The sequence below is a fragment of the Varroa jacobsoni genome, unplaced genomic scaffold, assembly GCF_002532875.2.
Source record: "Varroa jacobsoni isolate VJ856 unplaced genomic scaffold, vjacob_1.0 scaffold_1348, whole genome shotgun sequence".
In the NCBI taxonomy this organism is placed as follows: Eukaryota; Metazoa; Arthropoda; class Arachnida; order Mesostigmata; family Varroidae; genus Varroa; species Varroa jacobsoni.
Window position 1 is genome coordinate 96,914 of NW_019214250.1, and position 27,426 is coordinate 124,339.

The window sequence follows — 27,426 nt, forward strand, 5'->3', positions numbered from 1 at the left end:
TACATTAACAGTAAATTGTGCGTTTTCGCTTGTTATAATTAATTCCATGGAAGCTTTTTGAAACGCCTTGAATAAGAATCAACGGGTAATTGCGCGGACGACGTTCCGAACATAAGTTATCAGCCAGTGAGGCCCTATTGACACAAAAACCCATTCGCATTGAAATTATAGATAACTATACTTTCCTACATACCTAAACTAGCATTTGTATCACAGTCTGACCATTTACAAGTCCAACTCTTTCAATACAATTGAAAAAAGTGACGTTCAAGATTTTTCCTTAATAGATCCGCTCAAAGTCAGCATAACATGACGCCGATGCTAATTGACGCTCTTGTTATACACGGGCATTTCAAACGAATCACGAATCCAAGTTACCTTAGCCCTCAAAATTGAAGTTTCGAATTTTGCTTGCAGCAATGCAGATTGAACATTGAACAGATTGAGAGATCAATTGAAGTTAGCAGTAAAACCAAGCTAAAGTCTAAATGAAGATAATTTATGACAGCGAAATGTTTAACTGCTATGTGTATCACCTAGTTAGTTGATCGACATAAATAGTCTAGCTACGATTAGAAGAAGCCATCATTGTAGTACACTAATAACGTAACGTAGACATTTATTATTTGTTATATATTGTATGTACAGCTTGGCCGCCAGTCGTCCACGGATGGTAAGCGGCACCATATATGAGTTGTTCTTATTCATTGTCTTTGTACGGCATCGATTTGCTCTTAGGTATATGGGATATATATATATGTATATATATATATATAATGGTGCGTCTAACAACACTGAGGAGGCGCTGGCGGGCACAACAAGTGCCCAACAGCTCAGACAATTACGTTTGTCTGGATACACAGACCGGCAAAACGCATACAGCACGATAAGATAACAGGCTCGGCGAATATAGCATTGGACCGACCACACACTACATTACATGCATACACACAGGCACGCGATAATTCACATACAATTCGGATGATGATTACTTTATATTAGACATCAAAGGTTTGAGGTGATCTTTGATTGGCCATGGCCTTTCAATCAAATCGCTCAATAAGAGCGTTGCTTTGTATGTGCTTGAGAACGCGTAACCCAGTTGAGTTTCTGCCGGATGCGTCATGACAGCGAATTCTTTCCCGCAGTTCCATTGGACACTGGTGTGACATAGCCATTTAAGTTTTACTTGCTTTTTGTGCTTATAAACACTTAAATAACAGACACATTTTTTAACGAGGTTAAACTCGAGACGAATATTTATCAAGTCAATTAAAGTCATAGCAACATTGGCACCAGTTGAAAAATTTAGCGCATATGAAACGTCAGGACGTCACGGCCCAGGTATGTGGCACATGCGCAAAAATATACCAGGAACATGTATGGTATCGATTGGATCTGGGTCTACTTGAAGGTTCAGTTCAATCGAGATGCAGTGCGCAGGTCGCATTCTCAGTTCTCATGGTTCCTACTATTACAATTATTGTTATCGCAAAAGAGCTACGAAATGCTGACTTGTATGATTTCCTATTGATTATAACGTCAAATGTTAGCATCGGAAGTGACCGGACCATGTAAATAAAAAAAAATTAAATGTCAGCGCACTAATAGATATCCGAAATTCGTAAAGTATATACATTTGGCTTTCTCTTTCCCTCTCTTCATCCGTCTCTCTCTAAGTATATATAGATATTACTTGACTATATCCCGCAAAACCGACATTTCTGCGGTAGACCTATCTAGATCCTTTCCAGAAGGACCCTCGCCTTTTCGATCGCCGAATACAAATTAGTATTGAAAAAACTTTTGGAACACATCACGGTCCCTCCTTAGCAGATGCTAACAACGTCGACCGAAACGCTCAACGCGGAAATCCCTTGTTGATGTACGTATATGACACATCATATAGAAATTGCTGCATCTACCTGAAGAAACCATACTCCGTCCGAAATGTGTAATCTTTGCTAGCCGAACTTATTTGTAGGGTTTAACCCCTCAGTTACTTTGACTCCGATCCCATATCTATAAGGTATATCTATAAGAAGAATTTCCAGTTACTTTAGCAAACGTGTTACCACCTCTACGTCAGCTTCTGCCAACACAATCATTATCGATTTCATCACCTCGTCACCAAGTTCATCACTCCGCTGCCTGATCACTATCAGTCGATCATCATCTTTTTTTTACTCTGTCTACCATCCGTGAAGTCCGTGGGCTCGGGGAAGAGCGACGTTGACGCGGGGCAAAAGCTCGTGGATGGGCGGCAAAGCAACGTGACGGAGCAGCGGACCCACGTTAACAACGGGAGAAGGCAGGCTAGCCCAGCCAAACTCATTGTACCCATGTCCGTGACCGTGTCCGATACCGTGACTTGGTTTGCCATGGTGGCCATGACCGTAACTTCTGCCGCCTTCTCCATGGCCATGACTCTCCCATCCGTGTTCGCCATGTTGTTCGTGGTGACCATGCTGAGGTGGAGCCCACAGACCGGCGGCTACAACCGCAGGAGCGATCTGCGAGAGAGCCCCGGCTCCTATAGCTGCAATGGCGGCTCCGGCCCTTACGGCCGACTTCGTGCCGAGACCATTAACCGAGAGGACAGCGCAAGCCGCGAAAGCTATGGTCAGTGTGGTCTGAAATGGGATAAATAAAAAGGTACAAAAAAAAGAGACAGAGGAAGACAGAAAAAGGAACGAAAGGAGAGAGCTAGTTTAGCTGGTAGCAAAACGACGGCGATAGAGGTATCATTGCAGTATATGAAGCGTAAATACTAAAAAATTATTGTGGATATGAGTAGCTATACAATTATTAATTGATTTAAAATTCAGATCTATTCCTTATCAAAGGCAGTGGTTCAAACGAGAGTGGAGCAAAGGCGAGCAGAACCGAGCTAGAGAAGCAGTCCATAGAATTTTTACACGTAGTACAGTTCTCTAAGTTACTCCTATTAATAGTTATCAACTTCGATCTGCCGTAGGAAATTGCATGAGCTGGCATTGAGTTAGACTCATTGTTAGTTCAGTGGTACGAAGAGGGTACATCGGGAGATCAATGCTTCTGCACAAAAGAAACATTTTTCACATTCAGCAAACACCATTTTGTACGGCAGTTTTTTTTTCCATTGGGAACACTGAGATTCACTATTGTTCCGGTTTGAGGCCTCTGTCTATTACTTGGAAGGGCAGGTACAGCAGAAGGACAGGCCAATTGTGTTTCATTATAACGATAGTAAACATTATTGGGCGGTCAGTTGCTCGGCAGCTAATAATTACGTTGATGGCTGGGTCGAGGTTCGACCAACGGACACAAACGCAGCTCAGTGCGGAGTATTTGTCAAAAAAAATACTGTTTGTCTATTAAATAAGCTTCCCTGTTTCGGTCTTGTCAGACAAAGAGCCAGGCTAGTTTTAAGTGAAGTGAATAAAAGTAAATTTCCGCCTAAAAATCCACTACGGCGCTTATGGCATTATGTTGATAAGTAATCTGCCTGCCAATGTAACCTCACTTATGATTTAGCGGCTATAAAGTCCTGTTGTTTTGTGTACATACAAGATAATTCTAATAATTCATCGTACTGTAGTTGTCTGCGGTAATATCTGCTTGTCTTTACTCCATTGCTAACTAGCCATCGAAAACATTGAATAGACAAGGTTCAAATATACAATACATATTAACTGCGTTGTTTTTTGTTCGCTTTTTGAATAACTAAATCAATTGATAATGTGTGACAAATCCGATTCACTGATCTTCGCTTTCGTATCCATGGAACAACACAACACAATCGGGCTCTGGGAACGACCCATCCCATAGTGGATGAAACCTTGCATAAAGGATCACCCGCTAGGTATTAGCTTCACGCAACTGCTAACATCAACACGGCACTGCCCAACGCTTTACAACAAAGTACTACACTTAGCAATCGCGTTCGATATTCTTCACTTTTGTTCTTCGACTTCACGCAGTCCCGCACAATCCAAAAATAAACCAAAGCTAATATGTCTAACAATTTCAATCGATGTAACTTTCAGTGAACACCTCTAATCTCAATTGACACACCTTCATAACATGCATTTTCCTTTGCACACGTGCTCCGCCGGTTAAGAGTACTTTCTAAATCAGCAGATGTTAAACTGGTGCCTGTAGTATCGCCACTACGATGAGGCGTCTTCTGGCCGTCACCAACGTGAAGCTGGCTTTTAAACAATAACCGCGGCATGTTCCTGACGCTGGGTCCGCTACCCAACGTCCATTCAGTGTTGTTGGCCCAGTGGCCCTTGCCTTCGTCGCGTACCACAAGCGTCACAGCCGTTTTTGGGGTAGGGGGTGTGGAAGCCAGAGGGGGCGGTTTGGATGCCGGTCGGGCGCAGCGTTCGAAACTTACTATAACATATTGCAGCGGCAACAGGAGCAGCAGCGTTGTGATTCGGGGCATTTTAGAACGTTAACTGCGTGCGCTAACGGCGTTGTCGGCATTTTGCTGCTGCTGCTGCTGTTGCGACGTTTCACTGTGTCGTTCAACCACCTGGCACAGGCGGATAGCCACGGGGATACTATCCCGCGGCTATGAATAGACTTTGGCTTAAGCGTGATACTACGGGTGTTAGGTAGCCGAAGTCCACCCTAACTTGTATCTGCGACCATCATTGGCAAACGAAAGTCCGTCAAAGTCAATGCGGCGACCAGAGATGTGGATTAGTTAAATGGTAAGCGAAAACGTGCAATACGGCGGCGCGTTGCCAAAGTGACGCCATGCCAGCCTATCTGCTACTATTGCTATTGCAATATTGGTCGTGGACGTGTCAAGTCAATTTTATGCACCGCCGTTAATGATCCAATAATGTTAATGATAGCGTTAACAGACTTGCCCGCCATCCGGTGGGCAAGTCTGGTTTGCTGCTAGAGCAGCAGCTGTGGCCGTCGTCGTAAACATTTGAAAAACTGTCCAGATGCCCTGTACGCAGAGACGCGCATTGCACGTTACTTCTGCTGCTGTTGCTATCGTCAGGAGGCAGGGGTTTTTATTAGACTGACCTTGGGAAACGTTATCAAACGAACACAATGATCGCATCACGGAGCTGCTAATCAAGACCTCATCATCACAACAAGACAACAATAATAACAACAACAATGACAAAGACGATAACAGCAAGACAAAACGGCCATACGGCAAAGTAGTTAGCCATGAACCACGATCACAAACGGTGGTAGATACGGGTGGATAACTTCTACCACTACTGATACACAGATATGCGGTAGTCAATCGTTTGAGCCCTCCATAGCATAATGGTAATTACTCCCGTGATGGATCTAGCAGCGAAATGGTCCGGTCGGCAATCTGTCTTAACGGGCATTACCGTCGAGTAATAACCACTCTTCATGAGACAAACGACCGCAACTACAGATCAATGGGAGCTTTTGTTAACACAAACTGTGCTGAAGACAATGGCAGTCTAGCGATGACCGCAAACAAGAACCCGGTAGTGCCTACGACAAACGATCGTGGCTGATCCAGTCGGATGACGTTATCATCTATTGATCTGCCACTTTTGAGCGCCGCGAACGTCGCTCAGAGCCATACCGAGTTACTGCAGATAGGATAGGAGTTACTGCAGCGAACCAGAGCAGATCCTCCGTATGATGTGCTGGCGGTAGGTACAGTGATAAACGCTGCTATCGTGACTACCTCACGGCTATTCGAGTGTACAAATTGTACTAGCGATCGACGTCGAATAGTTTTTTGGCCAGAGTGACGGTATAGATACCCACCCCGAGGTGGCACACGACGGCGGAATCGGCAATCGATGAATTTATCTATCAGATATTTTCGATATAGCGGCATTTTGAACGTTGGATAGTGTTAAAACAAGACCGCTATGAACATCGGCGGCTGTTTTGGCGGGCTAGACAAGTGCGTAATGACACTAGATGCAGAACGAGCTCGCAAAACAGCTGCTACGAACACCAGTATCGATTTTGATGATAGCGGTTATATCACAGCTGTTATTATTACTATTATAAATAATGTATAGGTTGCACAACAATAATCAGCTATAGGAAAACGCATATGTTAAATGCATATGGAGACTATGCAATTATCTTCAACAGCCATTTCCCCACTGGCCATTACGTAGCAGTTATTGTTCCTCAGCTACAAACCAATGCGCATCTATTGACAACCCTACTCATGCTGTGACTTTACGACACGCTTTACTGATCGACGCCTGCATATGCTCTTCGTGTCATTTCTAACACTGGCACAGGTTAGAAAATACGCACTTGCACCATAGTGCACTTGCACCTTGGTGCCATTGTGTATGGAGCTATGGCTTATTAATGCAACTGAGATTTTCTCAGGATATCTAGCAATAGCAACTGTTTCATTTGCTATAGGTGTGGGTTAACCTAAAAACGCATCCGTTTCAAATCTATGAGCGATACTGTCGAGTATCATAACGCATATGAAAGAGAGAACCCTTTTTGGACCTATATATTTAGACACCATTTTATACTTGCTCGTAGGCTTAAACCGAATAAGAGACATTCGTTGTGCGCGCGTCGACGTTGGCGTTGCTTAAAATTGTGTAGCGTAAAAAGAGGAAAAGGCGGCACTCCGATAACTTATTCTCGTGTTTTCGCTAAATGTTGCGCATGTTTTGCTGAACTTCGAAGTTCAGAAGTTTGAGGCTTACTCAGAACGCAGGTCCAATCTGATTCGGCATAACGTTACATGCCACTGTTGCATGTAATTAACAGAAAGATTATCGTTGGCCTTTATTTAATAAAACACAAAACAATTCTTTGCCACTGACTTTATTACGCTGTTTCGAAAGAAACCTCGTGCTGTCCATTGGCATTTCGGTAGATTAGTACATTCTACAGAATAGAAGAACTGAAAGAAATAGGGTTTCTAGTTACATAAGGAATGTATAAAAACCTATTTCGACATGAACGCCTTAGAATCATTGCAACGGCAATTTGCCTTCAGCTTATCGGATTACGCATATATGTAATAATTGCAGTACCTTTGTTGAAAATGTATTATATTCTATACTACATAATCCAGAGAACATTACGTCGTTCTTGTTTTTTGCTGTCCAACGTAATCAATTTAATGGAAGCAAACGTCTGACACCATCCGGTGTATCATTTATCAATTGATTTGTATATTAGTTGACATCTTAGACTATTTTTATCATTTACGCCGTACCACGGCAACCATTGCGCGATACGCTGAAGATAGAGTTGTTGCAATCCAGCCTTTCCGATTAGTCACCAGTATTTGGCATGGTCATTTATTTCAGAGATTACAATCGACGTGATAAAACCAAAGGCGACAAGGAACAACTGGGACCGATCGGCTTTTCGGGTTATGCGACACGGGTGATACTACAATAGGCAAAAGTGGACCAACCATTTTTCCTTCGATATAGTTCTGTACTGTTATCAGTTGTTGGTACGTGGCTTAATAACTGCAAGAAAGTCGTTACTCTTAAGGGTGATCAATTTTTGTGTTAAACAAAACAGATCGGCCTTTATCGGAAAATTTAACAAAGCAGAATAGTGCGGCCGTTCGTAATTGCCAGTAGTAGTATTATGTGCATGGTGACTCGGTGATCCAGTGTATTGTAATAAGATGTAGTTTTGACGGTTCTGTGACGTTGTGTAATGCCTACCAATGCAGGACCAACGTATCTAAATTGGGTCAATCACACATTACGTAGACAACGACAATTTCGCTGCTATCGTACGATTTCGCATACTTGTCCTAATCTGCAATGAAATCCTCTACGTTCTTCGAAAAGCAGTTGTTATTTACAGCGCTGTCGACTTTCACTTGAGGAATTAACAGAGACTAGAAATCGGTTTATTTCTCACGTAGGAGAGTAAACTTGGTTTTGTTAAAGCTATGAAAAAAGCAAAATACAGACAGATATAATAACAATGCTAGAGATTGTATTTCATAAGCACCTATACATACGGGCAAACATTCGTGATGGGCAACCTGTGGCTGAGTCGCTAAAGTAACTTGCTCAAATAGAGATTAGAACTATTTGTAGAAGTTTACTAAAAATCAAAGAAACTATAGGTAAAATTTCAGGGGCAGAACTTCTATAAAATATACAGCACAGGGACGACCGGACTAGTTCGAAAGCGATTCTAGTTATGTTTTTGAAAAAAGTCATGTCGCTAAGGCAGACACTCACAGCCCACACCCGTTTATATCATTCCAATCTATCCTGCTAACGGAGCAACATTCTGAGTAAAAAAAACAATTCCAAAGGGGCTCTACGTGTTTGAATTGCTATGATTTCTGCAGGTAAGTAAAGTAAGTTCCGAGTTTTACGTTTGGTACTGCTTCCAGGTACTTATTTTAGAAGGCCTACTTCAAATAAATTTCAGGTATAAACCTATCCTAAGTAAGTTAAGTTATGTTAGCCGGCGTAAGCGGTGGCGGATAGCTGTGATGATTGACGCTGAAACGTCGCCCTGTCGCCTTTTTGCTAGCTTTCCATAACTATTTTCATGCACGCAGTGTAATCACCTTCTCCCATACTTCATTTGGAATTCCAATACTAGAGGTACAGTAAAGATCAGGTTTGTCTAACGAGCAATACGCTATTCTGTATTCCGTACATATAATCTGACTGTTTGCCTGATCCACCATTTTCCTGCGCCGACCCGGTCTGGCCGTCAGTCGTTACATGGATTATGCGTTACTACCACTCCATACGCCATAACAACTCTAACGAAACCCGAATTTCGATTTTTTTTAAATAAAATAATCGTGTTTCATTGCAGAAGATTAGATGTCTTAGTTAAACGATTTTCGCTCGAGATCGATAACACAAAGAGGAAAACTAATTATGGAAGTAACGAGTGGTTCAATAAAGCTCAGATGGACTGAGATTAGGACTAGAAGTTAAATTAGCTTCAGGATTCTATAACGACAGGAGACAGCATGCGAGTGTAGTATAACCGTATTTGATGTGATGCTATTTTGAACAAGCAGCATTTTTCACCGGGTCTTTCCACGCCTAGATGTTTTGCCGATTTTCCATAGAGTAGATCAGGTTAATAATACCATTGTCCCCGTGACCGTTTAGTGGGTAACGTGTTTGCATGGTAATCTTAAAAACACGTCTTGGCCTAGGCCTAAATTTGAGTACGGACATGCTTCGTTTCGTGCTGGCAGCCAGCCATTTAGTAGGTGCCTAACAGCGACACCGGATGTAAAACTCGAAAAATTAAACAGGCCATAGGGTTTTATGTGGTTCAACGAGACAAAAATATTGGCCTTGCCTTAGAAATGCTTAAACGCATGTGCAGCTTAGACTTCCATAAGTTCAGTTAAAATTACTCAGAAGTTTTATCTCTGTTTAAAATGTGATGTGACACCCGGCCATTGCTACGACTCTATTACAAGCTAGTACGGACGCAAATTCTGAAGTCAACAGTGTCGAAGATACTGATTTCGGTAAATGAAATAGTAAACATTAACAGATAGAAATTACTTTTGTATTTCTATTTTTAATTTTTCTCAGATAAACGCGATATTTTGGATGACAACTAATGGGAAAAGGCGCGCTGTTCATATGGAGCAGACTCAGGTTCAAAGAACGGTCATTGACCGTCAGAAAGTTACTTTTCAACAGTTTGACACTCGTCAAACGTCCTAGGTTTAAGTTCATGTGACGGATACTCTTTGACTGTGTGCCTGTGTTAGTGGACAGATGTTGAAGCGGTAAGCAAGATTTCAGGGCTGACTTCAATGGCCAAACGATAGGTGGCAACACTTTTGTCGGGCAGGTTTACGATATATTGTTAATCCAATTTGAAAAATTTTGTGCGGTTTTTATAAGTTGTGCATGGGAAGTATAAAACACTAATTTCTCCTTAACACCCCATATATTTTGTTGGTGTCTCCGTTCATATGTAATCAGCCTGAATTTGTTAAAACGTGTAGGTAATTAACTGATTATGAGAAAGATAATTGTAAGTCAAAGTCATGTCGAATACGGTTTTGCTAAACCTAAGGCCTATAATTGTCTAGTTATTATACTGATGACCTATCACAGAATCAGATAGTATGATAAGCTTCTATGAGTTACCGTAATTGGAATTTTTTTTCATTGCAGTCATTTTAACGGAGCAGTGCAAAGTAATCAAACCCAAGTTGCAGATCTTTAAGCTCGTAGTATGAACAGTGCTACAAGATGGGTTAAGGAACGACTCCATGTACAATGCCCATTTACGAAAAAATTAATGGTGAATAGACTCGATTGAGGTAGTTGTCGTATGCGAAAAAACAGCTTGAATTCATTTGTATTTCAATGGGGGAATACATGAAGACGCAAAAATAAGTAGAGAAACTGAAGCCTGCTCCCAGGTACATCCCAATGTTCATACTTCACTCTGCTGTTGGAAAAAGTGTAAGTGTTATTTACGGGGCTTTAGCGAACCATACTGATTTATCTGTATCTAGAATTTTAGTTGATTAATAAATCTATTTCACGTGCTTATTCTGCTTGCCTATTTGTTGCGTTTTTTCCCCATGTAAAAGAGGTAAATTGTTCGTTCTGACAAAAAGATAGTCACATTTTTTCAAAAAACCTAAAAGTTTCTTAAGCCATCTTGATGACTACGGGAAACTCAGCTGACTCCTATTACACGTTGTATTTATAGAATATTCAAAATCAGTTCTTATACTGTGACAAACGGAATTGCATAAGGCAAAATAAAAATAAGAAAAAAAAACAAAAAATAGCTACGATTATTGGCACACGAGTATTTTGATATATAACAGATTTTTCTAACTTTTCTAAAAAATGAATGGAATTTTCGAAAGTGCCGACTCTGGCTATAGTGAGAATACACTAAACACGCGTAGCACTTCCTATAGCTGAACCCCGGATGAACGTGTTTATCTATATATCCTAGCTAAGCGTTTAGTGGGAGTAACTATTTTTGAGTGAACCAGTGAGGGCCATAATTTTTTGCAGGTTTTCTTTTGCACTTGTTGGATGTAAATTTGTTTGAAGTCTTGAACCTTTTTCGCCCTTCTCTTGCCACAGACCAGGCTAAGCTAGAGGCTCTTAGTAAAACCCGACAAATACATATTAAATTTTCCGATAATAGCTATAACAATAATAGCAAGCGACAAAATTCTACTTCGAGCAGAACGCTAGACAGCATATAAGCAACACCTCTGTCGCTTCTTGCGCGGCCGAGGACATCGAAGATAACTGTAGTTCTCTTTTTTGTCAGCGTACATTTTGAAACTACCGCAATTGGATTGACATCCTGCACTCGGCACTGGTGCTGAACCTATATTCCCTGCCCCTCTTTACTGCGTGGCAACGAAGTTGTTTCACACCATTTTCCATACGTAACCGTTGCTTCGTGCCAAACGTGACTGTTCTCCGTGTAGAGCAGACGTAATCCTCCCATTGCGGATATGGCTGCCCCTAATTCTTTTTTCTATCCTACCTTTGACAAAGACTGCTAAGCTTCGGAATGGTTTAATTGAAGCTTCAGCCCCATCATTCCATGTCGCACCACTATTTGAACCCCTTCAGCTTCATAATAATAGTAGTTATAATTAATAATAATATATAAGTAACACAAATGGAAGCGCAGGTCACATATAGCAAGCTAGACCGATCTTCAGGGATTGTGTCAGTCAGCTTATCGTAGTGTCCACTACTGCTAGGACAATGCGTCTACTTTTTTTTTTTTTGAAAATTCGGCCTGTATACGCGTCAGGCAGGTGGCAAGGGGCAACCGAACAGAGTATGCAGCTATTATAGTTCCAAGGGTTTCTTATCTCCATATGATGTCAGGTGTTTTCCCCAGCGACGACGGTGGTCACTGTATATGGCCACGAACATGGTGACACGGCGATTAGTGTCGTAACGTGTCCAATGTAATAGACTGGAGAGGCACGGACCTAGGTACAGACCATATTTTTAAGCGACCTTTTGAAGCGACGGCTCATACAGAAAACACGAGGCACTCTTGACGTCGGCGCATGCTGACCACACCGGTACTGCAAGGCTCTTAGACAAAACATAATGAACAGATATATAAACTGGTTGTGGAGAATACGTATCTAATGAAAGTACGGAGCTGGATCGGACATTGCTGACTTGGATAGGCCGCTTATTTATACATTTAGAGATTTATAAATGATGATAATAATTTTCCGAAATCCTAAACACCAACATATCTCTAATCATCAAGCTCTCTGTGATATTCGTTTTAAACATACCGTATAACTAACGAAACGCCTGCGTCCCTACTGTGACGATAATAGCTACTTGCGTCATAGCAACGGTTAGCCTGTTACGCGAAATACTGAACAAACACTATATATACGTATATAGATCTTAACTTATTAACACCGATTTGCGGCTCGATTCAACTTCAATGGCTGTACCAGTAACTGCGCTGGAGATACGACATCTACTGAATTGTTTTCAATTATTATTATTATTACTAAAATACGATCTGTGTGTGGGGCGAGCCCCGGGGCACTAGATTGGCATAAACAGACCTTTCGTTCCTCATATTTTTCTATCGAACCTAGGGCACACTGCGCTCGGTCGATGTCAACAAATGATTGCTGGTTTTTTTTTTTGTAGCTAGGTCAAGATGATGGAATGAGGATATATGGATTGTAAGATATAAATACATTATCAGAAGCACTTAACGATCAGCGAGACTATTGCGAGGAATTGTTTCGACCGCCGTGACGCAAAATGATCCTCGAGCGGGCGTAGGGCTCCCCAAAAAGAGATCTGCATAGCTAAATATAGCGTCACTCAGAGATTATTATTGTGTCTGGGACCGACAAAAATAAGATATTTCATTAATTAGAATAGTATAATTATTAAAGGAGGAAGACTCATGCTGCTACTAGTCAATATCAAGTTGGCACTTTTATACACAGTATGTAAGGTTATCAGTGGGAGGCAGGGGCCTAAACGAATCTTTTTTTGTTGAATCGTTAATAGAGGGTTGCGATAACTCTCAGGTTGCTGTTCATTTTCTGGATCGCGCTCCTATATCGCGGGTGGAAGATCTTCGTATGAGAAGTCTCACATAAATGTAGTCCAACAATTGTAAAAGTCCAGTATCGTACAATAGTATATCATGTCCGTTTGGATGGGTCTGCCACCAATCAATAGGAGGTCGAACTCACAGCTGGTGTAAAAGCTCGAGGTTAACAACTAGAATCGGCTTCTTTCTTCTTACATGAGATGAGGGTAAAACGTCCAACATGCGGCTCTAATAAACATGTTTTATATTATATGGAAGAAAAAAAACTAACTAAAAAGCTAGCCCGTTCTCTAGAAACTTTGTTGGCTAGCATTCGGACGCCATCCCTATATTTACCTCGAAGATTTCAAACGAAATTTCTCGGCTCTCCTTCCAGATCCATATCAATAACAGATTGACAAGGATATATTTTTCCAAATATTGGGCAAATAACTAGGAATATTATATGTTTGCCAAAGTTACTCTTGTTAAGAATCGGATCAGGTCAAAGCTGGCTTAGCATGGAAACGATAGTCACCGTGATCAATAACAGCAAAAATAACACTTATTTACAATATTTTACTAAAATTGCGATAATTTCTATTATTTTTTTTTTTTCAACTGGAGCCGAATACAAAAGCGAATGGCACACTGTGACAACAAAAATTGCCTGGAGCTATAGCACGACCAAGTTCAACACTCGCTAATATCGCCGAAGTACTAAACTAAAGCCGTTATTGAATACAAGAATAGACATGCAAAAAAACATAGAATTAAGATAAATAAGAGTAGCTATAAAAGCTCCAACGAAAAACAACAGAGTCCTGTCTGTCTATCTGTCAGCTACTGAGGATCTTGTTATCGTTGGTATTTACTTCTACACCAACCTAGCTAATACTGCCAGGGCTAGGTCACAGGCGAGTATAACAGCTGAGATGTCTGCTAACAAAAAAGTCGGAACTGGGTTGATGTGCAAACGCTATTCGATCAGTGTGTAATATCAGATTATCTACGTTTAAGGTTGAATAAGGCTTTCAAGTATATATTGTCGCATCGTAACTGACATCAACATTTGATGGAAAAACAGAGGGACCGTCAAACGTACGAATGCCGGGCAGTGACAGTAGCAGTGACAGGTTGATGGTCAAAGGGAGGAACGCCGACAAGCAAATTTACTGATGCCGAATGCCAAAACGACACCTGCAGAACGAGTGAATTTCTAGGTGATTCTCTATTTATATTTATGGCCCTCCGTAGCATGCCAGAGGCAAATGCTTTGGTGACCGCCATTGTGGTGTTGGCTACTGCTGCGGCAACGAATTTTCGAAAAAATTGGAACTATAAACTAGTCAAATGATTTGAGAAGGAGTGAGATGTCGAAACGTGTTAGGCAGCACCACTTCGGTAGACGATTGCATGCTGAGGTGGGCATCAACAACAACGGTGAGAATAAAATGGGTGGCCGTCGCAAAAGTCAAGTTCAGCCCAAGATAGGCGACTTCAGGCCGATTAAACAATAGAAGCAAACATTTTGCTGTTTCGTTTGTTTACGGTTGCATTATGATGTCAGGCCTACTTCGTTATATATATCACAAGTTGACGCATGCCCTACATATATATATATATATATATACGCGATGCTGATTAGTGACCGTAATCTGGGTCCGGTTTTGAGGGTTTGTTTTCGTATAAGTGGTTTTTGTACGTATCAAACAAAGTACGACAAGCAGACAGAGATTCGTCATTTAAAATGCATAAGTAGTTAGCAAGGGCTCGTATCACGTGTTCATCGAAAACTGTATAATGAAAAGTTCAGATTCTTGAAACAATGGCGGCTTTTAACCCCGGTCGAAAATCTTCGCAGACTTCATTTGGCCGGGACCGATAAATGGTAGCTCATTCAGTACATATATATACACATTATGTAAAATTTTGCTCGTTTGATGGCTTTTTGATGTGCGCGAAGCGTGTCGATTTTGCGATTATAAACGGACGTAGTGGCTATAAATTATAGAAAAATAGTTCGATAAGATGCTGACTTTCAGTGCCAATGTCATGGCGTAACAAAAATGCCTGATCCTTTCAGCCATGACACCTATGCTTAAATAGCATATATACGTACAGCGGCTGAATATCTGTCAGGCCACATAATATAAAAGCAGCTGCCCGCTACTGAAACCTGCAGACTGTCGGCAAGCTCCAATGTTTATATTTACAACGAGATACGTCTATTTATTTGAGCGACAAACTCAAAAACAATCCCATATCTGCTAGAGAGGTACATTGCAAAAATAAATGATATGCCTATTCGTGAGCATGAACAGTTGTAAGAGTTCGATCTTTAAACAAGTACCCATTTTGAAAACGACATCTTTATTCCACTCAAGAAAATCAATAGCACAAATGGAGCCAGTTGGTCTTAATAATATGTTACGCTAAATGTTACTACAGAAAAACCTGCTATTAGAGATACGATACTTTTAAGCCTTACAATAACTTTTTAATGAGCGTAGAGCATTGATCTGAGTAACGTCTTAGGATGTTCAAAATACGGTCTATCCAAGTATCCCCTATATAAGCAACCAACACCGTTTGATTAAAAAAAAAAATCTTTTCAAAATTAACCTAGGGAAAAGTGTTTGAATAAATAAAAGCGCTTCGAATCATTTCAATGCGATCATTTCCATCCCTTCAAGGCTATCTGGTAACACTCAATAATGACAGCGGTTACAGAGTAACCGGAATTAGATCGTGCTCGTATAGTTATATTAGTAATTTTCGCTAAATCATTAAGGTGCCTTATATTTCTCAACAATGACAAATACAAATACCATGCAAATTATTACCGATTTAAATTTTTAGGTTCAGACCAGATTACTGAGTGGAAAAACTAGCATTGGATTCCGTTTGTAGATGATAAAATTTTTGAAAAATTGTTTACAACGAAAGAGTATACACGGCAGAGAACAATTCTGCTTGGATCAAATGCAATCATGAAATAGCTGACTCTATCGGTGAGACGGGGGCATCACCCTTACTTTACTCCTCGCACGCAGGTTGACTGCGATTAAAAAGCTCAAGTTATTTCTGGGACCTCGCAGCTGCACGAAGTTCTACTATATTTTCGTAGACAAACTTTTCGCACATGCATTATTTAATCGCTTTATAGCCAGTTTTACTATAGGAGCCCACAGGACAAGATCATATTTTTCCCTATAACCTCTGACGCAAAAAAATATTACGAGGACAGGAATATAGCCAGTGTATTCGTTGATTATTTACAAGATGAAAACCAAGAATAGATTATATGTTTTCTCATTAGGCTATTTTTCTGATCGAAGACCGAATCGTATTACGGCCGATCTGGCGTTCTGAGAAGATACGCTTCAGATAGTATATATCTTTATGTAATTTTATTTTCATTTCCACGTGGCTATCCATCATCGTATTTTACTACTATTTTATTCTATTTATTCTAATCTGTACACTAATTATAAGCAGTGTGGGTTTGATTTGACCCGTAATAGGTTAACATTTGATCGCAGTCTGGTTTGTGTTAGACTTTGTATAATATTATAGAACTTTAGACATGTAAATAAATAAATGTATTGCATTGTGATACGTCTCTGGAAGCTGATCTAATAAGTATTTCAAGATCTACGTGCGGACCTACTGTCCTAGTTGAACATTTCTCAGACAGCGCACGCCATGTATTCGGCCATGGCTCCAAAAAGACTCGAGCGTTACCCTATCATATTGCTGGCGGTCCCTTTCAGCACGAACCGAAGCGTCTTTCGAGCCTGATCCACACCCCCCATTAATCCTAGTTTCAGTAGCTATACACAGTACCTCTGCAACATATCCAAGGACAAATAGTCTAAACTGTGATCTCGTAAGGCATGTTAGTTCTTTTTTTACACTTGTTACTTTAAGTATGGGTATGATGTATCTGACTGCGCTATAGCTAGAAACAGAAAACAGGGAGCCGCCACCTAAAAAACTGCGTCATTTACTGCCGTCCTTGTTGCTGTTTCCATCTGCCATCGACGTCTTACGTGACACTTCGTGATACTTTTATCCGCAGCTAAGTTATAACGGGACTCTCTGCTTGCCCGCCTGAACAAGTTGATAGGTTGGCTCAATAAGCTTTCTTTAACAGAATGAAATGTAACATCAGCGAATCAAAATAGGGATATATACGGGTGTGTATGAACTCAACGATATAATTAACCGGACAGTACTTTTCAGCGTACGGCATTTGCGACCTAATGAGATGCTGGAATTTTTCTAGCTTGCGGTCGTGTATTACGGTGAAATTATTATATTGGCGTGACTCTTGCTATATTTTCGACATGTTAAAAATGCGTTAATATGCTAAAATAACTAAATATACCAGGGGAGAAAAATCACCACAGAAGAAAAAATTCTAATCGCTAATTGTTTCGGCACAATTTAAGTACATATGAAAGCATCAATTCAAATTGTCACGGTTTCAAAACGCGTGAAACAGTTACGTAATTTTAACTTTTTTTTTTGTGTTCTATGCAAGTAGAAGGCTTATACGATTCAACCCGTACATTAATTATAGGTGAAATCTACTTGACCTGTACTTTGTTCTACTATCACTCTTTGCTCACTTGTCTAATCATAGTTCGTTTCGCGTATCCAGATCAAGCGCTCAATCCCAGATACAGCATTAGTCTCTGTTTCTCCGATCACCGATCGCCAAAGTATAATATGTCCCAGATCCCACCAATGCATTTCCAACGTATGCTTACGGACACCGCAGCATTGACTAATAATACTATTTCCAATCACGCCCAAGCACGTGACTGCCTTTCATTTACTCCATGGACAGTTTCTTTTATCGTCTCCTAAACACGACCCGCTTGATGTGCTTGTCGTTCATAACAGATCACTCAGTTAAGCAGCAGCCTATATATATATATGACTTTCTTCAATCTGCTAAGATACTTTTGTTTTACCTTTTATATCTATTAAACTGCTAACAACAAGCAGTATTTCGCAGCGTTTGTTAGCTTAGTAAACTAGTTAATTTTTACCAAAAACACATTGTCAAGGACATGTGATATAGTTCGCAGCTGTTTCCGTCCGAGTTCAATAACCTTGTCTCAGGACCTTTGCAAGGTCTTTTGTACTAACAGCATAAGATAACACAGCTGTTCAATTCGCATATATTGACCGGTGTCCTATTTGCCGGATTATTTCGTTACGTTAGTGCTGAGGTCCTTACAGCAATTGACTTATCCCTTGAGGCTAGTTTCCGGCAATAACATCAGAAGCAGAAAAGGTGACACTGAAATCTTTATTCATTCAAGCAAAGGATTGCGATCGATGTCAAGGTACCGCCTTTCACGTTCTGCTGTGTAACAATCCCTGACACCTTGACTCGTAGCGTGGTCACATAGAACCACAGCCAAACGAAAAACGTCAGCAGGCTTTTTAATAAACGAAAACGCCCCCACCGTTCATGAACCTTTATCTATTGCAGCGTTACAATTTTTTTCCGCTGTAGACCGAGTGAGCATTGTCATCTATGTACGTGCCGTAGACGAAACAGGTGCAGCATATTGCTTTCAAGGCATCGACGATCGTATGTGAACATGATGGATCCACGTATAAGATGGAAATTGTGGATATCTTTGCGACTGTCGTATGTGGCTTCAGAGCTATATGTCCTATGTACTTATTAATACGTGTGGATATGGGTATAGATCTACCGAGTACCCGCAGTGGGCCCCAATAGGAGTCAATGTTATCATTATTATTGTATGCCGTCAGTACTATCTCAGTCATGCCTGTTGCCTTCGACCACTTCAACTATTGATAGTTCTGCTGCTGCTGCCACAGCAGCGGTAGAAGCTCTGGGCCCCATGGCCTTGTCGCGGTGTACCTAGTGTCATAAACGGCACACACATGCACAAACAAACAAACACACACCCGATACATATAATAAGAAAGAACGAGACGAAGCCAACTAATACCTTTCCAATTTCGGCAACGCATTGTCGTGATACTTGTTGATTGCGTCATTTTTGTTACGTTGCTTGTAACTCGACCACTCTGGCCCGTAGAGCCGCTATTCAACCGAGCCACTTTACATGAGACAGCGATATAGAACGGAGAGAAAGGACGGGTTCTCAAACAAACAGACTGAGACATGTAATTGGACATATTTACTTTTACAGTCACCACTGCGATCTTGATAGCCCGGTCAGTGAAAAAGGACCCGGCTTTTCCTTTGCTGGAACTACAACGACGGTAGATGCGGCACCAAGCAGTTTCAGCGACAGTTGCTTCTGTCATACGGCGTTCGGAACTTCACAACTGGGGTGATCGGGACAGGACAGGACAGCAGCTTCTTTTGGATCTTCTCTTTTTATTCGTCGTCTTCAGAGCTTCTTCAACCATACGTAGCATACGTCAGCCCCATTGACTCGTCGATGCCAAGTGGCCGATTGATTTAATGTCGCCGGCGCAGCGCCTATTAGCTTAAGCTGGACTTACCACCGCAACTGCTAGATCCATTGAAGCGATGGCGGATGTCGACATCCGTTCGAAGCTTTATGCAAAGTGTCCAGGCATTGCTCCCTGGCTGGCTTTGCCCACTTTGAACGAGCAGTTGTTGGTGTCGTAGGAATTACGGTGTGGTCGGGTAGCCACCCATAATCGGGGTGGCATGCTGCTGTTATTGTTGCTAGTTCCGCTGTTCCAGCTCTGCGCATGATCTGTAACCCCAATTGGTCAATACAAAATTTCGTCGTTTTTCATGATGATGACGACGACGGAGGCGATGATGGGAACCAGGGCCATGATCAGACACGCAGACATCAACTAATCGATCACCAACCACTATTGAGTGTTGTCGTTTGTTATCGCTTACGGTTTCGCCTGCATTGAACGATGCGGCACGACACGAGATACTGCGCCGGAGCTAAATGGACGATTGCTTTAGATCGCTAGCACTAAATGTGTTTGTTTCGGCCAGTTCTTATTGCTTCGGCTGCTGCTGGTGGCGCCGTCAACGCCGCCGCCAATAGACGTTTACTCCTTATTTAATGGCTGTTATTATTATTGTCGCTGGGGCAAGCGAACGGGCGATGGGGCGGCGTCCGGCAGCTCGTATTTTGTGCTTCGACTAATTCATACATCCGAAGGAACAACTTGCATATCTACAGGTGAATCCATAAACGTTAACCGTCTTTGTACCCCTAGAGAAAGATATCTGTACGTTTGTCATTTTTTATGGAGGCGTGTCTCTGCGCATATGTGAGAGCGTGTGTGTTTGTGAGAGTATTCAACGATGCGAGCTGCCATTGATATGGTGAGTGTTACAAACCTCGCTGAATTTCCCTCCGGCCCTGTCCTGAATAGATAGATCACTTGGGCGCGCGTCAGTATGGCCAGTCACGTAATAACTCTGATTCGTTGTCGTGAACGTGAACGCAAAAAACTGCTGCTATACATAGCAAACCGTGCGAGACATATGAGTCCCTGTATCAATCCCTGGCTGTTGGTTGAGGGGGAAAAAGGCGTTCTTTTGTCGGCGACAGTAACAAGGCCATTGCCATCGTCAATATCAACATCAACGACAGATAGTTATGTCATTGTGCAGATTAGATGGTCGGATGCTGAGATGACGGACTCACGTAGAAGGGGCAATTAACGAAACTTACAGTCTTCTAATAAACGAGTGGAACATGCCACGTAAGCAGTGATTACAGATATCAACAGCTATCAGAATATAAAAGTCGGTCGAATATATATTGTTCCAAAGAGTTCAAATATTGGCCTACACTAAAGCACAAATAGGCTGCCTGTTCACATTTAGCAGTGCAGCATCTACCTCGTATTCGATTTATCCTACGGAACGATAGATGCTTTTGGCCGTCTTACAAATCGTTCCTCACTATCGGTACTATTACGACCTCTATGGTGCTCACTGATACAATTCAGGGTAATTGTGTAGAAAGCTGAGAAGCTCCCGTGCGCACCCCATTAGTCAGAGTTGAGCAGAATATAGTTCATTGAAATTTTTACGATTTGGCTATATGGCCCTCACGTCTTCGTCCGTTTTAACTTCAATCGTCTGCTACAGCAGGGTCATCTTTCCTTCAGAAGAATCACTGAATGCAAACGTTGTTTGCACAGACTAAAATCTCTACTTGCAATATGTAAATATGCAATTTTTTAAAGTTTACGACCAACTGGGTTAGCCATCCTCAAGCACCGTTCAAATGGTCCTTTCCAGAAAGACACGAAGCGTCTGTCTGCATGACGGCGACTGGCCTCGAGCCCAGACCACCTCATGTTTTTAAGTTTAGCAGACAGGCAAGTTTTCGCCGTGTCGTCACAGGGATAGTACAAACAATATATATAACTTCGAGCAACTTTCTTAACTATGTAACAGCAGCCCAGCTTGGCAAGGCGTCATGGCAGTCTGCTAATGGTTTCGACAGGGCTTTTATTGAAAGTAAGGAATTGGACACACCAACGCAAAAACACAATGTACGCTGGCATGTTTAACAATGACGTTCAAAGGCGATTACGACAGCTTTGGCCGTATCTTAACTCAATGTTGGTGGAAGTTAGGCAGATACAATTAACATATGAAAATGCTTTGTCAATAGGCTACACCTTCTAGTATTGAACGTTAATTTGACAAATTTTGTTTTCTTTTTTGATCGGATAATGTATGCCGAACGTGGTAATAATCGTGCCATCTCTGTTTGTTACGATAAGTTCGTAGATGTTCAATAAAGGATAGAGCTCACCTAAACTTTGCCATACAAACGTTTCCGAAGTTATAACGACCCGCACATAACGGGAATAGCTAGGTCACACGTGGGTTTATCACAGTCTACAGTGTAGTTTATGTCTCAATGTACCAATTAAAAATGGTAAAATTTAGGAGTATTAGGCGTGAGACGGTTGTTAACGTAGCTTGCTAAAAATGCGTCAGCAGCCATTGCCTTCAAACACTATTATTTACATTTCGTTAGTGTACTCGTACAGCGTAACCCTACTAAGTTATGGTAAGTTAAGATAAGTTACTGGTGGTAGCTTTTGTTTAGCTCTGCCGCAGTTCACAGTTTAACCCAATATAGTATTTCATTTAGATCAGCACTATGGAGCACGATCCGAGAATTTTCCCAAAGTAGTTCCTTCTATTCACACAAATTGCCTAGTATTCTATTATCTTGAATATGTTGAAGTTGACAAATAATATGTTTCCTATTGCTCGTTGTCTGTTTTTGCAATGACGTATTCGTGCTTAAATCTATCGATTCGTTAAATCACATATTACACAGACCAGATCAGAATATCCATATAACATCTGGTATTTCTTTGAGAAAAATCGTACCACTCGTCTGCTTTATTAACTAGCAGTTTATGCTGCAGTGCTGGTGTGCTTCTATTGTGTCAGCTAGTGGGAAGAACTTTTATTGAAATGGTACGATTTTACCAAAGAAAATCGATAGTTGTTAGATAGATACAGACCTGTAGATCCATTAGGTCATTTGTTTTTGAGCGTTGCTAAGTTGCAAGTACCGGGACACATACGCACGCATAGACAGAGTCGTGACGCACATGAACACTTCTAATATTTACAGGTACACTGTTAAAGGATGGAGATAGGGGGATGCCGTAGATGTGCGTGTACTGGTTACAACGCCGTGTACAAGAGAACAATGTAGACCTAACGCATGTGACGGACAGAGAAAATAGCTTTCTTGATTTATGCAATTTTCGTTGTATTTGTAAGAGTTGAGATAGCGACCCTCGGTCTCTTTCAGCCACTGTGGGATGACCTGCTATTTAATAAATGTCTTTCGTTTTATTTTTCAATTAAGCATTGGTACAAATACTTAAACTTCAACAACGCGAAGTAAGGTGTCTTCACGCGCAGTTTGCAATCAAGGTTTCGCGTCTGCCTTGTTCACTTGAGGCTTGAGCCCGTTTACCATACGTCCTATAATACATTCTGCTTGTACATCCTACAACTCCAGATAGGCAATTATTAGGCTGTCTTCTTTAGTCCAGACGCATAGGACGCGTTCGCTGTGTACAAGCAGCGTTAGAAAAGAACTGAGATGTGAATGATAGCGTATCGAGTACACAGTGACCGGTCTATGGACTTTGCTAATAAATGTTGTCCTAGGCAGAGTTCTGCAATTCGCCATTATCATCAAAACGGAGGGGATTACGGTGGAAGCTGGGTAGCCTAATAGTTCCTATTATAGGAATAAAACAGGAACAAACTTAATGGCAATACGATCGAAATGATACGAAATATTGCAGATTCGACAATCAATGCCAGAGTTGAGATCTATTCGCACGCTGGAAAGGATCGCATTAGATTTGTTATTATTGCTACCATTCAGATCTCAGTTTGATATCGGTCTATCATACTAACGCTTTAAAAAGCCTTATTTCTCCTTAGCCTAATTCTATGTAGATTTTCATTTGGCACCGTTTCCTGTACGTACCGTATGCAGAGTGCTTTTGTAGCAAAACTAACCAGAACTCTACGAGAAATTGTTCTTTGGAGAAATTATAGGGACTCCACCGAATTGGAAAATTTTTTGGCCTTCTTTAGGATGATTTTATTCGTATAGAAAAATATACGCGAAAGGCGATGGAGAAGTAGCATTTTCCGCACATGATTAACGATCATCGCAGATTTCGAGGACTGGCTGGTAGCTATGCCATTTTTAGGTTCTTGCAGAAAATTACCAGAAAAAACGTCGAATTTCTTCTTTCAAATAATGCGTACTGCCGACGGCATACATATTTATTCGTAGTTATTTACTCATTGTTTTTTTGAAAAGCTGCTGAATAATAAAAACACACTATGGAGAGTATATTTTTTTTAAGGAAGCATCCTCAAATGTAGGACTGCAGGACATGTGGACATCCAGTCATTATATACTAATACACTCAGAACGAGATGAAAGGGATTGTGGAGAATTGTTGATGTTTAGGTAAACGCTGTTTGACAGATATTACGCAGCTTTTCAGCAAGACGATAGCTGAACCTAAAAGATACGGAGTATCACTTAAACCACGCCCCTATACTAATTCAGTTTGGAAAAAACTCGAGGCATTTGTCTAAAAACTCTTGTGTCTCTGGCGGCGCTCAGGGTTTTAAAATGGATTCTTTAACTCTATCAACAACATAACAAAGCTATCAAAATATATCAATTATCTATTTATCCATTCTACGTCTAGCTCGTTAATGATAGGGCACTGCTTCATATCACCTATATAGATTTCACATAGAAAACGTATCAGTTACTTTTTGTGAAGTAGTACAATTATCGAAGATAATCCGAATAAATGAACCTATTCCTGATCATTCTGCTCGACTGTATGTAACGACACGCCTAAACATTCCAGTCTTTCGCTTTAAGTAATAACATCAATAATATCAGTAAAAATATCTGCCACATTTTAAAAACACATAAGGCGTTATTTTTTTCCGAAATTGTTAAGTCTGGCGCAGGATCCGTCTCAAAACCTCGAACGTCTAAAGTTCTTCGAATCTTCCTATGCGTGCGCCATAAATTACCTCTATATTCCGTTTCACGTATCAACGAACTTCTTGCGTGATTTACTTTTCCTTATCGCCTCGAAGTGTAGCTCAATCCATCTCAGTGAATGATCTGCTTCCGGAGGCCAGCCTATTTCCTAAAAAATCAGCTACATAAAGTTTCTTGTAACATTGTGATTTCTTTATAGAAAAAAAAAACAAACAGGACTGACAACTGCAGCAGGTGCCCTGCCGGATATCAAAAGATCGATTACGTTGAAGTATGCATAAGCACACACAAAATAGATCAGTCCAGGTGAAACAATTTTAATATTTATGTAGAGAAATATGTGCGCGAATGGACAGAACTAGTTGTTATACAAGAATTGATATTATCTAACGAGCTTAATTACAAGGGCTAAAATGAGAAGAAATGTCCGTCAAATCATAACGACGTATAACTATTCTATATATTTGATCTATCATGACAAGAAATTTTAGAATATTATTCTATCGAGATCATCAATGGAAGTACAGGTGTTTCGTGGTCTTGTGTCCGTTAGTAGGGATCTATAGACAGCACTTGACTACAAATAATGGTCTACGATTAGGGAATATTGAGCAAAAATTTAATTCAAATACTTTCAAATTAAATTATAGCAATGAATTTCATTATAAGTAAATAGATGTATTTGTTAGAAATATACAATGATTGAAAGTCGGTAAAATGATCACATTCGAAATTATGGGGTTTTTGTTATATGGTCATGGAAAATTCAAAAGCAAAAGCATCGCAAAGTTACGTTGAACAACAATTATTTGAACAATTGTCGTCTGCTAAAGTGAGAGGAGCATAGGGTTTGTGTATCCATTCATGGATCTTCTAGATAGATAGTATGCATATGTGCGATTTTCCAGCCAGTGCCTAGAATTGACTAACTCCATCTATCCCTTCTAGTGCAGCACGTACTTGATATTAGATTGAAAAAGTGATCTCGAAGATTTATTCCCACACAGAGTATAACCGAGAAAGGTAGACATAAATAGGGAAAGACAAACGGAGGTCATCATCGGCGAGGAGGAAACCAGTTCTCCCATATACTGTGTAGTGCATTGGCTTACAATACGTAACTATAAACAATCAGACGACATTAGGGCAAAGTCTAGAAGATTTTATGATATACTGAATGTCGTAATAATTCATTAATTTTTTAGGGGAGTTAGATTAGATCTTCGGAGGCTGCTTTTAGCTATGCATTGGCTTACCTCAATGGAAATATGTCTATCCGTGACTTCCGTACGGAAAGCGGCTCCTAAGACAGCGAATAAAACCGGATTAACATTATCTACCTTGATGGTCTCGGTTGTTTGCTCGGACATTGACTGCTCACTTATTTTTTAAGCCTTGATATCAGTTCCCTTTTCAGCAAGACTAGATGCATAAAACGTTCCGAAACTTGCGTCAAATTTTCTTGTGCAGATCTGTGCCAATAGCACCCTTCAAGCGCATGAAGTCATAAAACGCGTACGCTTCACACTTCAAGGGCTACTTTATGATATGAACGACTTGACACTATCTCTTTTATATCATCAACCAAAACATCATCAATTCTGACCTCTCGAACCCATGTCGTTCGGGCGGTAGCAGCCCCTGTAATATAGGAAACAAACAACTGTTTATTTGTTCAGCTTAGAACGCGTATACAGCGGGTAACACTGGCGTCTGAGCACTGTTGCAACTTATTAGTAATGATAGCTATAATAATTATCCGTTAAATTCTCCCCATCATCCTTACGATAGAGATGTGGTTTGCTTGAGCTGACCCCCGATACTGTCCTACACAGCAGAAACCTCCCCAATCCGTATCGATACGTTCGCTTCACGACGACTATGCGACATCTATTTTTTCGATACTCATCTGTGGCCCAGTTAACCACGCCTTCAGTTCGCAAGGGTAGCCATTATTTGGCTGCTTGTGGTTAGTTATATGTGTGTAATTAGGGTTGCGTTTATATGTTGAAATAATAACAGCAAGAATACAATCATACTTTTTGTCGATTGATACGTTTTTCTTAGACCGTGTGTTATTCGATTACGTCAGCCGGTTAGACGATGGTTGAATATAACTATTTATTGCCATTGTTATTGCCTCTGTTACGCGCTGTGGGGCAAATATCAAATTATCTGTATTGTTTGTTAGGCAACTCGATCGTTGGGGTTTATCTGACGCGACCGGGCTTGTGCGGTTCGCTTGGTTGCTTATCATGCGCCATATTATATGAATTTAGTTGACTCTTGGGCCGTCGTTTTCCCTTATCCCACACATAAAATAAATTATATCTTCGCAGTCCTCAGTGGACTTGCCAGTAAAAGTGTTGTTATCGCGGTGACCATCTGGGGGGCGGAGTTGTAATGTTGATTTAAAAATGACACCAGGCAATATGGCTGGTCAGCTGCCACCGTGCATTTCGCTTTGCGAAAAGGACTTACCAACCTTCTGTGCTGTGTTATTGGAAGTTATCGTGGTACACCTTTCCATGTATACAACGGTTCACCCTAATAAAGAACATTTCTGAAGTAGTACGATATGCAGGCTGGTGTCACTGATACTTATTATATAAGGGCCAGTTCGCGTAAACGCTTCGAAGTCAATAAAAATACCTATCGATCTAGTGGAGGATATATACGCTGTATTTCGCTGAGCGTGTAAACGTACCATGTCTATTCGTTAGACTTAGAGACACGTGATAATCGAGATTCGAAGCCGGGCATAGACACATTTTACTTCATGTTGAGAATATAAAGTATAGTTTAAGCACGCAGAAACGGGCAT

General features: G+C 40.9%; 1 protein-coding gene and 1 long non-coding RNA gene across 2 annotated transcripts; both read right to left on the bottom strand.

Moving 5' to 3' along the window:
• Positions 1-588: 588 nt before the first annotated feature.
• LOC111269050 (uncharacterized) lies at positions 589-4,595 on the bottom strand. Its single transcript, XM_022848381.2, has 2 exons — positions 4,057-4,595; positions 589-2,633 (listed from the first exon to the last, which is right to left on the bottom strand). The coding sequence occupies exons 1-2, from the start codon at positions 4,069-4,071 to the stop codon at positions 2,193-2,195; spliced, it is 456 nt and encodes a 151-aa protein (XP_022704116.1). The 5' UTR covers positions 4,072-4,595; the 3' UTR covers positions 589-2,192.
• A 16,911-nt stretch (positions 4,596-21,506) lies between these two features.
• On the bottom strand, positions 21,507-26,130 carry LOC111269054 (uncharacterized). Its single transcript, XR_002685543.2, has 2 exons — positions 25,859-26,130; positions 21,507-24,750 (listed from the first exon to the last, which is right to left on the bottom strand). It is a non-coding gene; the product is annotated as an uncharacterized LOC111269054 (long non-coding RNA).
• Positions 26,131-27,426: the final 1,296 nt, after the last annotated feature.